Genomic DNA, 17,433 nt, shown 5'->3' with positions numbered 1-17,433 from the left:
GTAGTTGTTCCAAACCCGTAAGACCTTCGTTCATCTTCGGAACACTAATTAAGATATTTTTGATTAAATGTGAGAGCTCTCAGACCCTGCATAGACAGCAACGCAACTGCAATGTTCCCAGACAGAAACGTAGCAAGGACATCGGTAAAACTGCCCATGTGATTTTAGAGAGTATCACAACACATATGCATGCTTTCCCCTAAGCGTAAACAACGCAGATTATGTTCATGCACACGCTTTCTCACCCGAACGTAAACAATGCTGATTACGTCGATTACGTTCTTGGGTACTCTTCTTAAAATGGCAGAAGACGTAACTCGGGGGAGAAGAATTGTTAAATAAATTATGTTATTTTTGTTTTCTTTGCACTCAAAAATTATTCTCGTAGCTTCGCAAAACTGAAGTTGAGCCACTGATGTCACATGGGCTGTTTTACCGATGTCCTTACTACGTTTCTGTCTGGGAACATTGCAGTTGCGTTGCAGGGTCTGAGAGCTCTCACATTTCATCAAAAATATCTTAATTTGTGTTCCGAATATGAACGAAGGTTTTACGGGTTTGGAACGACATGAGGGTGAGTAATTAATGACAGAATTTTCATTTTGGGGTGAACTAACCCTTTAACTATGACTTTTCCCTCAATAAATTCCTAATTTGCTGCTTATTAATAGTTAGTAAGGTAGTTGTTAAGTTTAGGTATTGGGTAGGATTAGGGATGTAGAATAAGGTCGTGTAGAATAAGGCATTAATATGTGCTTAATTACTACTAATAAATGGCTAATATTCTAGTAATATGCATACTAATAAGGAACTAGTTAAGAGACTCTAAAATAAATAATTACCATAATGATTGATTGATGGATGGATGGATGGAATACATGGATAGATAGATAGATAGATAGATAGATAGATATAGAGGTTTTCACAAAAATAAGTTAATTAAGCCCTCGTCTAGCGATCCCAATGATCAGAAGCGCCCGCATAAAAACTCTTCCCACAGCACGCGATCCAGATAAATATACACATATACACAGAATTACAGTATTTAAGTAGGCTATTCACGCAAACATAAACTGTTTTGTCTTAAGTGAATGTTTGGGAACTGTTGGAGAAAAACATCTGATGTGTAACATTATATTAGATCCGTGCATTAGAGTAGGCCGTAATATATAGGTCGTCTGTTTCATTAATGTTAATCTAACAATAAAAGAAAAGAGTCACTTGCTGCTCTAGATTGAACTGCTTTTGTAGTTTTAATTATCAATTTATTTGTAATGAACACACTAAAGGGATTTTTACATTTGAGTATTTGTTTTTCTTACTTGAATTATTTGGTTTAGATATAAAATGAAAACGGTAATGCAGTATTTGCTTTTTTTATATTCTACTGGTTTTTTTGCATCTGTTCTTATTTATAATAACAAAGATAAAATAAAAATTGCTATATTGTTGTTATTAATATAGTAAGAAAAGGACTGGAGGAAAAGATGCAACTTTAACTCGATTTTTCTCAAAATTGAGTTTGCTGACTCTATCGACTTCAAATGGATGTAGCTCCGATTCCAACAAATCATATAATTTTTAAGGTCTTTTAATGGAGAATGTGAAAATAGAAATAACTCATTTTTTAAATTTTGCTCATTGTGACTTATTTCGTCAGCATACACACAAAAAAAAATCCTTCAATTAGGGAGCCTTGGTTTGTTTTTTTTGTTTTTGTTTAAAATTTCTTTTACAATCCTTTGTTTAAGGAAGATAAAGCCCTTTTAGTGATTTTCCTTTAAAATGAAAGGAAAATCACTAAAATTGAAACCATGATATTAATAGGGGAAAAAACTATAAAAGTTTTGTGTGGTAGATGTCCTGCTAAATGTTACAATTTTGCCAGCTTGTGTGAATTATTACGGGTTTGAGAGGGTGTATATATGTGGAATGGATTAAAACATGGTTAAGATTTGATTAACATTATTATTGTATTGTTATTATGGTAGGGAAAAAAACTATCATATTTGCATAATATTTAATAAACAAAAAACTCAAAGGGTATATGTTATGAAAGACAAATTCTGTGGAAATCAGCAGAACAATCTGCAGAGATCTGTCTGAAAAGATTCCATGTGGGCCTTCAAGAAAGAGGAAGAGAGAAAGAGTAGGAAGCCACAGGGAAGACAGTCAGAGAATAAGTACCAGGAAGAATAAATAGCTTTACAAATGACTAAATGTGTTTAATTAACACTATGTTCCAATGTGTCTTTCTCACCATCCCTGAATAAATAAAGGGGTTTGAGAATAATTGGCTATCATTTAAACCGTCATAAAGTCTTGTTTTTGGTCAGCCGGGTTTGGTGAAGGTTGTTATTTCATTAATCATGCTGTTAAGTACATAAAGAGAATTGACTGCACAGGAGAAGAGCACTCGAGGACCTGGGGAGAGATGGCCCTGCTCAAGAATATTAATGAAACACACAAGCTCTCAGTTATGCTGAGGATCTCAGGGTTTAGTTGAGAAACTGATGAGGTGAGACTGGTGTGTCAATGTGGAAGACAGAGGAGTTTAGTGCAAATGATTATCCAAGATTCTGAAAAGAGAGCAGAACAGCAAGATGAGTCTTTAGAGGACATGATGAGACAGATTCCAGCATTTTTATCTCATGGTAATTTGCTGTATTTCTGTGACACTCAGAGAGGCCGGTGTAGCCAAACTTAAGTGAAATATATTGCCTTGTTCCAGTCGTACACTAATCCATTTGTAGTCCTTCTGAGAGTTTTTTGTCTACTGACAGACTGTTGTAGCATAGTCTAATATAGCATTGTCAGTGAGGCCCAGCAGTATCAGAATACATTGATAATCTGGGATTCAAAATGTAATTTAAAACCTGGAAATAACTGTTTTAGTTTTTCTGAATATTTAGAACTAAGAAACAGTATGGTCCAAACTGAAAAATAAATGAGATATTACACTATTTCTAGGTCTCTAATCAAACGAGCAAATTTGTGATACTGGCTATACATGTCAAACATGTATAACATGTCAAAAAACTTCCATTGATGACCACAAAATACTCCTTGGAATATTCTCAAATCATACTGGGATTGCAAATACTTTTCACTTCCATGCCAGCTTGGGTGCTGCTGTAAGTAAAAGGAGCACACTAAAATCACGTCCAACTTTTCACTGCTAATGATATTATTTTTAAAGAAAATAAAGTATTAAATTGGCAAAACACAACATAGAAGTACTTTATCTATAGTAGTTATAGATTTTTAAACCATACTGTATGCTTAGTTATAGACCTTATGTAGCTCCCCCCTTTTCAGCGCTGCGCTCCTTGTCTTCTGTCTTACGTTTGTATTTCCACAGTGTTAAGGTATGGTTGTACGCATTTATAAATGAATCGCTCATTTAAAAATCTTCCCTGTCTACTGACATTTGTTATGACATTCGCTTCAAACATTACAATGCACAGTAACTTTTATTAACTAAATCCACTTCACCAGTTTATTACTCTTCAACGGTGACGCTATAGAGCTACTGCAAAAACCGAAGTTCAAAGACAAAATTCCAAAGATGGCTGTGCATTTGTTTCTCTGACACAAAAGGTCTATACAGGCTTGCATTTTGCCATGATGTCGCAATGGAGGGTCTATTACAAATAAAACACTTGTTTTAAGTGTGATAAACTCAAGTAAATACTTATCAACGCTTCAAAGATCCCAATTCTAATGTACCCCAAATGCTTGACAGGGATTGGAGAGAATTTAAGGTGATTTGTTCGTTTCAATAAATAATTTCCAAGGAGTATGATCACCTCAAAGGAATTATTCACTAAATAATGAAAAATCTGAAACCCTTTATTCAGCCTAATGTCATTCCAAATCCATAATACATTCTTTCTTCTGTGGAGCATAAAAGGAGGTGTTTTGAAGAAACTATTCAGACTGTTCTTTGCCATGCATTGCTATACAGTAACCAGAGGCTACCAAGGTAGCATAAAATAATATGACTCATGAGCTGTATTCCAAGTCTCTTGATGCCATATGATAGAAATGTGTGAAAAACAAACCAACTTTGAATTAAATCTCATTAGTTTATTGGAATATGTGTAGTTGTACACATATTCAGATATGGAGAATCACAAACAGTTGCTACTTTTGTTGACATCAATATGCAACATGAAAATTTCATTGTATGTAAAAGAGCACTGTCTGTAGAATGTCTTCTTTTGTGGTCCATGACAGAAAGTCATACAGGTTTGGAAAGACATGAGTATGAATAAATGATAACAGACTTTGTATTTTTAGGTGAACTATCCCTTAAGTGATTCAGAGAATGACTAAGAACATTTAAATGTCTTCTCCCCTCCCTTGAAGGAATAATTTTATCCCCACGGGTGTGTCATTTTGTCTAGATTGTACATTTGTCATAAATTCCCAGAGAAACCAGGGCTAGGTTTAATCTAATGAGTTGTGAAATATTCTTTCTGCCACAGGTGTTCAATCTGTTTGCTCGAGATGAGATCGACGAGATTATCAGTGACCTCATTCCAGTCATGAAGCGAGAGTTTCCACGGCGACTGCCCACAAATGAAAACCTACATGAGTATTTTATGAGCAGAGTGAGGCAGAACATTCACGTGGTTCTGTGCTTCTCTCCAGTCGGCGAGAGGTTCCGTAATCGAGCTTTGAAGTTTCCTGCTCTCATTTCAGGGTGCACCATGGACTGGTTTAGCCGCTGGCCCAAAGATGCTCTGATCGCAGGTCAGTAATTTGATACATCAGACCCATGAAGGATCAGTATACCCAGGGGGAGCCCAAAAATCTGGTGATATATACTGTATCATGTCTAAGAGTGGATGCAGCACATTTTTTGAGCGAGTGCATTTACTCGAATATGTGTGCTGGATCAAACAAAAACTAGAATGGAGCAGATTGGTTTGATATAGTGGCAATATTATACTGCTGTTTCAAACGGCTTTGGCCCCATTTGACCCCATTTGCTTCATGGGTACTAAGAGACATCCAGAGATTCATAACTGTAAATTCCAAGTGAACTGTGTATTAGATCTCCCTTGCAGTAGAGGGGAAGAAAAAAAGGGCATTGTATTTACAGGGGGAAAAGTCTGTTTCAAACCATTAGGAGCTTTAAAATGGTACTGGTGAAGCATTTACTACAAAATAATGACATGTTTTGTGATTTGTATGCTACTTGTGGAATAAAATAAATAAATACAATAAAAATTATCCCAGAGCCCCAGCATCTACAAATAATGCATAAACCGCCCAAATCCCAGACCAAATTCAACTGTAAAAATCAACACTCAAACCAAGGTCTTATAATGATAAATGTCTATTTTGAAAATAGTCACCATGATTTATTGTCAGAGTAAATTTGTCTGCCTGTAGAATTCAATGCAGAAAACAAGTAATTTAGGGACGGCACAAAATGTTCCACAAACAATTTAAATCAATCACATTTAAGAGAACATCTCTTCTGCTCTGTTAGAATTGGAGGGTTAATGTAGCTGAGAATGAAACAATAATTTAAACATTGAAAGACAATCAGCCATTGCAAAAATGAATGTGATTGTAGTTATTGCTAGATAAACAGCTTATATGCATATTGTGCAAAGAAATAAGAATAATATTTGTGTTTGTTTGTTTTTCCTCAGTGTCAGAGCACTTCCTGTCCATGTATGACATAGACTGCACTCCTGAGGTCAAGGGGGAAGTGGTTCAGTGCATGGGCTCTTTTCAGGATGGGGTGGCAGAAAAATGTGCAGATTATTGTCAGCGGTACCGACGTTCCACACATGTCACACCCAAATCCTACCTGTCCTTCATCGATGACTACAAGACCATCTACAAAGAAAAGCACTCAGAGGTTCAGACTCTCGCTGACAGGTCAGTGTAATCAGAGAGCTTAAATAAAAAAAAAATCTATCTGTCTATCTATCTATCTGTCTGTCTGTCTGTCTGTCTATCTATCTATATATTATAACATCTATAACAAATGGTTTTTATCATGTCCTGACTTTGAGGGGTGAATTCACCAAATATTCACTAAAGTGTCATGCCACTTTTGTGCATTGCATTTATGCAGGAAAAAAAACTCATTATAACCAGGTGCTAATCCTCATTTTGAAATAGTGCTGTGCTTTGTATATTTGAATAAAGACATTGTCAATCCTTTTAGCCCAAACATGCCACCTTTCTATGTAAATTACACTGCATAGAAACACTTGTTTAGAACACATAGAACACATAGAAACATACATACACTGCATTACTTTATGCAAAAACCAGACTATATTTGCCTGGTATTATTACTGTAGTATTACTGACCAAAGAAAATTAGATGGTAGATTGGATGCTGTGGCGTAATACAATAAAATCCCCTCAAAACACCCCAGATTGCAGCAATGTTCTGCATCCTCCACAGCCTACTGCAATATCTGAAATTGCGCTGTGCATGGACCTTTGTGGGTGCATTTTTATTGTTACCCAATTTGCATAATTCATTTAGTTCATGCAAATAAACAGCACTATCATCAGGCGCAATTCATTGTTAGTGGATCCCCCCATGACTTTCTGTAAAAATTAATGATGGAGTTTGGAACCATGTGTAGAGTTTAATTTCTAAGTGTTTTGTTTCATTAGGATGAACACTGGCCTTCAGAAACTCAAGGAGGCCTCTGAGTCTGTTGCTACCCTCAGCAAAGAACTGGAGGTGAAGGAGAAAGAACTTCAAATAGCCAATGAGAAGGCTGATATGGTAAATGTGTTTGTTAACTTTCAATTCAGTCTGATTACTTCAAAATTGCCCCTCAGGAGTGTGTCAGCTCCCCTGTCCACTTCATTCTGTACACAGTGCTTGAGTCATCTTCCCAAAAATGAAATTTCCAGGCAATATTGAAGTTCATTGGTTTGTTGTACAGGGACAGGAGTGCAAAGGCTTATTACTCATATGTCAATATGTTTGTGTCCTGGGGACAAAACGAGGGAAAGGATATGTGTCCTTAAAATAAATAACAGACTACAGGCCTGTAGTTATTTATGACCAGCATATTGTGCAGGTCAGTTTGTTCAGATTGACAGCGCATGAGTGCATAGACTCTGCTTCAGTTTAAACTAAATCAGGGATGTGCAGCTCCGCTCCTGGAGGATCAATGTCCATCAGACTTTAGCTCCATCCCTAATCAAACACACTTGAAAAATCCAACCAAAGTCTCTAGGATTGCTTGAAGATTACAAGCAGGTGTGTTTGATTAGGTATGGAAATTAAACTCTGCAGAACAGGTCTAAAATTACCCATATTTGCATTAGATGATGTGTTTTTTTTTTTCCACAGACTTTGAACGGTTCATACTGACAGCAATTTTCACATGCCAGGTCACTGTACTGTTGGTTGTTTGTAGGTGTTCCTACTGTTGGATGTCAGGGTTCCAGAGAGAGGAGGATTCAAGTTGCAGGGTAAAATAATATTTATTTGACATGGAGAAACAAGGGCTAGACAAGATCAAGTCCACGCAGCCATTAAAGGGAGAGCAGTCTGCACAGAAGGATAGGGATGCGGTTTGATGAGGCAGAGGAGCAGCTGGCAATGGTGGCAGGTGAGGCAGGGAGAAGGAGAGAGGGAGATGGCAGTGGGGGGAACAGCAGCTAGGAAGCTGGGGAAACTGGAGAGAAAAAAAATAAATGAATAAAATAAAAAGAGAAAAACTAAACTAAACTGAAACTGAAGGTAAACCACCATGGTGAAAGACTTAAAATAAAAGGGAAAAAAAAAATCTGAAAGAGGGATGATGAAGAAAAATAAAAATAAATAAATAAACTGCATGTGCAAGCGGGAGCTTTTTATTGATTATTCAATAATGAATAAATGTAAAAACACAATCTAACCCAGTTAAAAAAAAAGAGTGGTAACAGGTGAGAATCAGGTAAGAATGATAATGAACAATGAACAAGACAGAGTGGGCTGGACAACAACTGACAGTTAAACACATGGCTAAACACAACAGAACACAAACACTATGCACCAAAACACAAACACTACAGCCATGTGCCCTGAATGAACAAAGAGACAAACACAACTGGACCTATCAAGCCAGCATCCTGACACTGGATGCCCAGTGGGTTGTGGCCATAGCTTTTGTAAATCTGATCACAAATTAAATGTATTGCTGGTAAAAGTAAGATCTCATTTTATTTTGACAGTAAACCAGTTTGTTTGTTTGTTCCGATTTTTTCCCCCTTTTCAAGGCCTATATAGGTTCTGTTAATTTGATGCTTTCATTTAGATTAATTCATTAAAACAAATCTCATCAGTCAACCCAGCTGCTGAATCTGATGGCAATAGGCTTCGCCAAAGCAGGGGGTTTCCAAGCATGTTGAAGTTGAACTCTTTTTAATTTGAAATACTCTTTAAAAACATGGCTGTCATGGCACAAGATGTTGACCCACTTTGATTTTTTTAAAATCTTTTAACAATCAATGGCCCTAGGTATTTAAGTGTGTCTGGCAGTCTTACAGAAATTAATCAGATCTGCGTCACCAATTATTGCAGTAACTTGTCAGAACTGATACAATCACAGATTTCTCACCTTGAAAAAACTGCCATTGATGATCTATTAAAGAAGACCTGTGTTAATTGCTGCCCTTCTCTCCAGCTAATATACAAGTAGTCTCTCGTTAGACAGGCTCAGAAGATAGTTCTCTATAGTGATTTTCAGTTACTGTCTCCTGTAAAAGATTCAGGTGTTCCCAGGAGAAGACTAAACCAGTAATGCGCAGTGGCCAACACTACAAGCAATATTCAATATGGGTCCAAGGAATTCTTTATATGTGGATGGGGATATATATGTATTTTGAGATGAACTGCTTGCATTGATTAATGCTGTTGTGATTAATGTGCATGTGCTATCTCTATAGTCAGCAAAAAACATAAATAAATCACTGTTTTCTAAATGCATGTTATAAATCTTATTGTAAACAACTCATCAGTGCATAGGCTTCATTTTTTAAAAGTCTTTTGTTTTTGTAATGTTTAATTAAAATGTCATAACTAGACTTTCCATTGAAAACAGTGATGTATACATTTGTCCAATCAATTAGTCTGCTTAAACCATGGCTCTGCAAGCTTGCATTCATCTACCTCCACTTTTGAGTGTTATACACACAGCTCGAAATCCAATCAACAACTGATACATAGAACCAAGTCCCAACTGTACAGTTTTCTCTTTTCCGATAGTTCATTACACTCTGATGTACATCACAATACAGAAGAAAATATCTGTTGCTATTTCTGTTACATCATGACTTGGCTTCATTATGCTGTTTGTATGGAATGTTGCATTCTACTACATTCTATTCTGTTCTAAATGAAATTCGTTGCGCTGCATAAAGCTTGAAAGTATCCATTCGGTGAAAGAACTGCCTCCCAGTCACAGGCTAACCAAAGATCAATACTGTTCTCTGAAGCATTAGGATGACAAATGAACAGCCCCAGACTCAGAATTATACCATGAAATGCTGCAGGTATTACAACATTGATATTAGTGTTTTAATTTTTTTCTCATTTTTGTTTCAGGTGTTGAAGGAAGTGACTGTGAAGGCTCAGGCTGCTGAAAAGGTCAAAGTCGAAGTTCAGAAGGTCTAAGATAAAGCGCAGGCCATAGTGGACAGTATCTCTGCAGACAAGGCCATCGCTGAAGAGAAGTTAGAGGCAGCAAGGCCTGCTCTGAAGAGGCTGAGGCAGTACTGCAGGTCAGGAACAATATGGAGCGATTACATGGCAGTATTGGAGAGGAGAGAAGGAAAGGAGTGTGATGTTCGTGGGGCATTATGGTGCCTGCAGCTTCCGTGTAATTACATGCTGCATGTGAGGGTGTAAAAATAGACTGTGTGATGGCAGGGTTGCTGTAGGGGGTCTCGTAGCGAGCAGGGGTCTGACAGCAGCCACCTCTAACCAACCCCACACACCCACTCAATCACATAACCACCCAAACACATACCCCACCTCTTCCCTCCACCACCTGCCCACTGTGTCCCTCCCATGAATCTGTCCATAATGCATTCCATAATTTCTTGGACTCTTTCTTTTTTTCTGCTTTCATTTTTCTGTGCACATTTCAATATGTCTGCTCTAGATGACGCAGATCTAAAATTTAGCTACATACTTATAGCTCGTTACTCTAGCTTATACAGTAGCTTATATATGTAATATGTTAAAATATACTTTACTTATTTGGCATAATATTCTAACCAGATATTTTATACATTTTGAATAATTTACAGAGGCCCTACGTTGTTTTCAGTGAGTTTCCCAAAGCTTTTAAAGCCCTAAGTACACTCAAAGTGAAATCGAAGAACTTGTGTGATGTAATTTCAAATAAAATCAGGCCAAGACAAAGTTTGTATCACAGTTATGTATTCCATGAGAAAGGAACACGATGCTGCATCATGGTGTTGACACTGTGGGAATACCTTTAGTGTAACTGGTGTCTGAAGCACATGTGGACACACGCAAATCCAGATTGGCTATGGCAGTCTTATGACTGGGTGCACTGGCATACTATAAAAGGGCATCCACATAAAACATAATTGGCTTTGAATTGTCTAAAGGAGGATGCGCAAGCATGCCTGAAGTGTTGCAATGCAGTGCAGCATCTTGTTCCCTTGTCAGGAAACTGGGTTATATACATCATCCTGAGATGTTCCCTTTCGAGGGAACTCAACATTTTGTCATGATGTTGACATTACAGGAACATTAATACCCACTATGCTATACTGAATAAATGATGCAGTTCAATGCTCCTTAATACTTACCTACACTCTAAAAAAAGGCTGGGTTATAAAACCCAACTTGGGTTATTTGGCAGCCCAGCACTGGGTAAATATTGGACAAAACACATGCTGCGTTATTTTGACCCAGCTGGTTGGGTTAAATGTTTTTACCCAACATGCTGGTTGGTTTATTTAAGTCAACTATTGTTTAAAAATTATTATGTTGCTGGCTTAAAATGGGCTGGAAATTAAAAATCACACACAGAATTACTAGAGGCAACAGAATATTTAAAGGATAAACATGTATTATTAAGCAAGAACACTCATGGACAAACTATAAGACAAATTGAATTTATTGGGGTGAATACAGCATAGCTGACAACATTTAAACTCATTTAACAAGCATTCGCGGGGGGAACTGCGAACTTCAGACCGCCGCCTCGCGTTTCACTTGTAGCTGAAAGATGCCGTGACTGACTCCATAACTTGCCCATAAACAAACAGTACTGAGATTAGAAAACATATTTAAACACCAAATTAAATTAAATTAAATTCAGTATTATAATGAATAAAATCAGTTTATGTTAAGCAAGTCAAAAGACGTTTTCATCATACAAAACGACCGCTGCTGATGCAGCGTTTTAGCTGACTGACATCTCATTCTTGTGTTGCGTTGCATAAAATAATATAATTTACAACTCAGTAAAGACTTTACAAATGAAATAAAATGTATACAAACCTTTATCTCATTGAGGGAGTGCACCAAATCGGTGGCAGTGGCACTGAGAACTGCTCGCTCCTGTAGAGAGGAAGTCTTCGACGAAACAACCCAGCTGCTGAGTTACAGTCAGATTGCGAGCTTTTTGCGTAAAAAGCTCACAGTCTGACTGTAACTCAGCAGGTGGGTTGTTTCGTCGAAGACTTGCTCAACCCAGTGGTTGGGTAGAAAAAAATAACCCAGCATTAAAAATGATGCAGCAGCTTAGTTACAGAAAAACTACCCAGCAACTGGGTAAAAAAAAATAAATAAATAAATAAAATGACCCGACAAGCTGAACCCAGCATTTTTTAGAGTGCAGAAAAACTACCCAGCACCTGGGTAAAAATATTAAAAACAACCCAATAAAATGACCCAACAGGCTGAAACCATCATTTTGGGTTAAAACAATAACCCAATATTTTTTAGAGTGCAGAGTAGAGGCGTTCCTGCAACCAGACTGATCCTAAGACTGTAGATATAAATCTGTAGGTAATCTTCCAAGGAGGAATCCCTCCTGCCCACTCTGACCCTCAGTCGTCCTTAGAGGAAAATAGCAAAAGTACTTTAAGAAGATCCAGCCTGGAAAGGCAGCAGACAAAAGAGTGGAGCACCTCTGCGTACTAAATCTCATGCTCTGTAATCATCCTTTCCTCATGGTCCACTAGGAAAGTGTGCCAATGTACCTTATCTACACCATCACCTCCGAGCTAAAGAAACTGGAGGGGGCAACAGAGAATGTGGGATGCTAAAGGCGATCAAAGCCGCTTTCTTCTCTGTCCACTGTTTTTCCCGAGCATCACCTTAACACAGGGAACTGAAAGACGTTTACCGCCGACCTACCAAGGGAGTGTGCTGCTTGTATAAACAGGTCCCTTAAGAAAGTGAGCCGATATTTTCTTGTCTAGCTATTGGCCCCAGTCTAAGGACTGGAGGTGGCGACTGAGAGAGTGGGTTGCAAATAGCATCCTACTAACTCTATGCTATGTCGCCCTTATTGGCTGATGGCTGCTCATACTTAACTCAGTTCTAGCAAGGAATGTGCCAACACCACGCAATTACTTCCAAACTAATGTGCTAGAGGGAGTGACAGAAAAGAAGAGGAAATCTGAAGAGGATCTGGAAATCTTCTGTGGTTAATTTCTTCTATTCAATCCATTGAGGTCAGAGATGAGAACTTGAACACACTGGAGAGCTGCTTTAAAGTAGAAATTTAAGTTGTAATTCTAATTGAAAGAAGCATATTTACATTCTGATCTAAACACAAAATGAACAAAAGCCCCTTGAAGACGCTGATATGCTCACAGCAAAGTTATTTTCCATTCTTCGTTTAGGGGTGAAAAGAAGTTAGAAATACCTCATCATCAGTTTACTATTAGTGAACAGTGTTTAGATGAATATGTAAATATATGCATCACATTTTCCTCTCAATAACAAAATAAACACACAACAAAAATGACATAAGTGAGAAAACAGCAGTTAAGAAAGCAACTGATTATAGCAATATGGATATGTTTGCACAAGCTCTGCGATTTGACACTCCACTCCTGTCAAGTCAAGTCACATTTATTTATATAATATATAGTTCTAAAGTATTAAACATGAACAAACTGGAGAAGATTTCCATGTCAAAGGCAGAGCCACAGAGCACACCTACCTATACTTTCCATTTAACAATGGTATTTTGAAGCCATTTACCAGCTGGGGCACATTTTCTGAAAAGTTCGACAGTATGTTCTTTGATATCACTTGAAGTATATCAGGGCTTGCTGCACTATCTCACTCCGTTCCACTGGTTCCCAGGTTTATAGATCTTTCTACTTTATTCAGAAGAGATAAGATAAATCCATCATGCATTACTCATTAAGCTTACAGTATGTGTGCTAAATTTTGTCAACCACGAGTCATAACAGCTGCCACTCGGATGAATAAGTTATTCACAAAGTAACTGGTTGGTATGTCAGAATGTTAACACGATGTCTAATTCACTGTCACTCTGTTTCTTTCTGTATTTCTCTCCCTATTTATCTGTAAACAGACCATAAAGCCATCAGATATTGCCACGGTGCGAACACTGGGCAGACCACCCCACCTCATCATGCGTATTATGGACTGTGTGTCATTGCTCTTCCAGAGGAGAGTGAACACGGTGAAAATTGATCCTGAGAAAAACTGCACCATGCCCTCCTGGCAAGAGTCACTCAAACTCATGACTGCTGGCAACTTCCTGGGCAGTCTACAGGTACAAGCCTTAATATTAGATAACTAGACCATTCTTTGCATTTTTCCCTTGTCGTATAAAGTAAAGGTTTCTTACCCCAAAACAGTGATATTTTAGTTTTCAAAACAAACTCATTTTATAAATAACTAATTTCCCATTCTCTGTCACCCACACAATTAAACAGGGCCTTTTCTCTGTTCTGAATTCTATTTAATGTCCTTATAACATGTGAAAAAGTAATAGTGATTTTTTTGTGCAGTTTAAATATAGTACTAACTGCTTCAATCTTCAGTGTCAGCCCATTGCAAAACTTAAATGTAAAAAAACAAACAAACAAACACTGTGACACCTGTGTTGTTGAAACTGTAACCATGTATTTTAGTGTTCAGGATTAATCAAATCAATTGTGTTTTGTTTATTACGCCACTGTGACTGAATGGACGAATCTCAACACTGTGTTGTTGATATGCATAGGCGTGTATTATTTGTTAATTAGTGGTGGGCAATTAAAATATAGTTGTAATTCCTAGGGGTTATTTTAGCTGTATTATTACCAACAGTACCATTAGTAGTACCAATATTGATACCAGTATTGCATTATTGAAAACAGGATTTTTTTCCCCTTATGCCTATTAACAGGATGGATGGATGGATGGATGGATGGATGGATAGATAGATAGATAGATATAAATACTGATAGATTTAAAAACGATCTGTTTACAGACTTTACAGAAGGCTGAGCTACAAATATCAAATAATATTGCCATTTTTAAGAGCATAGTTTCAAATATGTTCCATATACTGTACACCAATATTGTTTTACGCCATCTTTTGTTTTGTCCTCCAGCAATTCCCCAAAGACACCATCAATGAGGAGGTGGTGGAACTCCTCTCTCCATACTTTGACATGGCAGACTATAACATAGAAACAGCCAAGAGGGTGTGCGGCAATGTTGCAGGGCTTTGCTCCTGGACCAAAGCAATGGCTGCCTTCTTCTCTATCAATAAAGAAGTGCTTCCTTTGAAGGTCAGATCACTTGATTGTTTTTACATGATGAAACCTTGTCAAGTTATTAGGATTTCTTTACTAACAGGCCCTAATTTAAACTGTCAAAAACTGTTAAACTGTCAAATCTATTAGTCTGTGAATTGCTATTAATATTTGATTATTCTTTACCTTTGGGCATGATTTTGGGCATGATTATTTTAGCATGTTTTGATGTATTAGTTTACTTTTCAACAGTTGCCTGATGCCTAAGATGCACACTTTTCAAATACAACTTCCACAAGAAATCCCAATTGTTTTTTTTTTTGTTCATATTTGTTAGCTTCAATAGTATACTACTAGTGCAAGTTGACAAGTTAACCTTTAGCAGATACAGTAAATGCATGTAAAAATAACTTTTTTTTTTCTTGGGAAATCAGACTATGATGCCTCTTGTATTAAGGAGCTCTAAATTTACAAATTTACAATTCCCCTGAAATATTTACCTTCTTTGGACTAGTAATAGCAAGTAAGAAATGATGGCGTTTTAAAAATATCAAACATTTTATGGGGCCTTTAAAATAGTAAATGTTTTTCAGATGTTCAAGAGCATAATTTAAGTTTATCATTGACAACTTTACAGATGCACAGCTGCACAAATACACAAGATCCCTAATTCTGTGATCATAATGTATTGAAGTTTAGTAATATTTGATTTTTTTCTGGATACATATTTATACAGCACAAAAATAATAATAAATATAGCTGCAAGCAGCAATTACCGGGGTTCAAGCACATTAAGGCATTTAAGGTGGTATGTTTTAGGGTCTAGGCCAACCTGGATGTATGGCTGACAGTAAAACACATCCAAAATGGAGAAAAGGCTCACAGACACAGACACAGACACACACACACACTCAGAAATTAAATGGTTAAACTATTATGTTAATACTCAATAAGCATGCTTACACACAAACAGACACACACATACACAGACATACATGCACACACATTTTGTTGCAGATATAGTTATGTGAGATAAATGATAGGTGACACAAAACTTATCGCAAGTCTTTTCTTTTTAAGAGTGTATATGTTATTTTCAGGTTTCACTATTATTATAATCTGGCATAATTGTAAGAACTGATATGTTTGAATGAACAAAATGGTAAACTTTGACTTAATGTGATTTTAAATGTTATAACAGTGATTTTATAATGTCTTAGCATGAACCCATAGGCAAACCTATAATTAGTGCTGTTTTAGGGCATTTAATGAGGCCATTAGTGTTGACAGCATTGGTCCCAGAGGTAAAGTTCTTCAGAATGAGGAGATATATCATATGATATGAAGATCTAGTGTTCGTGTAAATATCTGAGATTTTTTTAGCAATTTGAGGCCATTTACCATTGAGATCGTGTGTTTTTGAAGCCTTTTTAACTGTTATTGCGTCACCTATGGTCCGTAGTTCGCAGAAGTAGGTTTTTAACATATTTGTGAATATTTAATGAACGATTTGATTGACAGCAATGGTTCTTGAGGCAAAGTTGCTCGTTATGAGGAGGTCTATCATACGACATAAAGTTCTTGTGTTTTTGTGATTATATGAACATGTTCTACAATTTGAGGTAATTTTCTACACAAATATTGAATTTTTGAGGTCTTTTCAACTGTTATAGTACCACCTATGGTCCGATCTCCCTGAAACTTTGGATGCTTGTTAAGAGTCATCTGACACATGTTTACACCAAGTTTCATAAAGTTATGAGTTTTTGTTTAGGTTTTATAGGCTTTTGGGTATATCTGGCCACACCCCTTTTCTAAATGACACCGTTATAAGTAACCAAAAGACAAAATTCAACATTTTTTTGATAATTATTGATCTAGAGAGTCCAGAGAATATTACTACAGTGGTTTGATTGAGATTGAGCGAAAAACCTAGGACTAGTTCGCAAAAGTAGGTTTTTAACATATTTGTGAATATTTAATGACCAGTTTGATTGACAGCATTGGTCCTAGAGGCAAAGTTGCTCGTTATGAGGAGTTCTATCAAATGATATGCATATTTCTGTGAATGAGTGAAACACCACGTGATTACTGAGCCATAAAACTCGTTAGCGCCAACTAGTGGCGGATTTCTTTCAAAATTCGTACAGACCTTTAGAGCCATGAGTCGAACATGCCCACCGAGTTTCGTTCCGATCGACCTCCGTTAACCTTGTCTAATAGGTGCTCAAATTTCATTGGCCGATGGCGGCCATGTTTTTTGATATACACCAATGTCCTCATAGACCCTTATGGCACATTGGACAAAGACACTGCATACCAATTTTCAAGCCGATCGGACCAACGGTTGCGAGTTTATAGTCATTTTTAAGTTTTTTCCATCTTATAGCGCCACCAAGTGGCAGAACTGCGCAATTTTTTTTATTTGACCAAAGATTGAGCTTTTACACATGTGTACCGAGTTTGGTGAAGATATCTCATTCCGTTCAAGAGTTATAGCTAAAATAACATTTGGCTAACGTTAGCATAGACGTTTCTTTGCACGCTGTTGCGCACGACAATCGAAATTTCAACTTTTTTTTGATAATTATTGATATTCAGTGTCCAGAGAATATTTCTGCAGTGGTTTGGTTCCGATCGGGCGAAAAACCTAGGACTAGTTCGCAAAAGTAGGTTTTTAAC

At 37.0% G+C, this 17,433-nt stretch overlaps 1 protein-coding gene across 1 annotated transcript in view; it reads left to right on the top strand.

Moving 5' to 3' along the window:
* Positions 1–17,433, top strand: part of LOC107684226 (dynein heavy chain 5, axonemal-like) — a 112,086-nt gene that overhangs the window by 57,674 nt on the left and 36,979 nt on the right. Inside the window, 7 exon segments of the mRNA XM_016480440.1 lie at positions 4,491–4,758; positions 5,670–5,901; positions 6,658–6,772; positions 9,587–9,734; positions 9,737–9,762; positions 13,578–13,781; positions 14,608–14,787. Coding sequence (XP_016335926.1) covers positions 4,491–4,758; positions 5,670–5,901; positions 6,658–6,772; positions 9,587–9,734; positions 9,737–9,762; positions 13,578–13,781; positions 14,608–14,787 — 1,173 coding nt within the window.

The sequence above is a fragment of the Sinocyclocheilus anshuiensis genome, unplaced genomic scaffold (genome assembly GCF_001515605.1).
Source record: "Sinocyclocheilus anshuiensis isolate Anshui unplaced genomic scaffold, SAMN03320099.WGS_v1.1 scaffold113, whole genome shotgun sequence".
Lineage (NCBI taxonomy): Eukaryota > Metazoa > Chordata > Actinopteri > Cypriniformes > Cyprinidae > Sinocyclocheilus > Sinocyclocheilus anshuiensis.
Note: the sequence above shows the minus strand (reverse complement) of the source record. Positions and strands in the feature narration are given on the sequence as shown.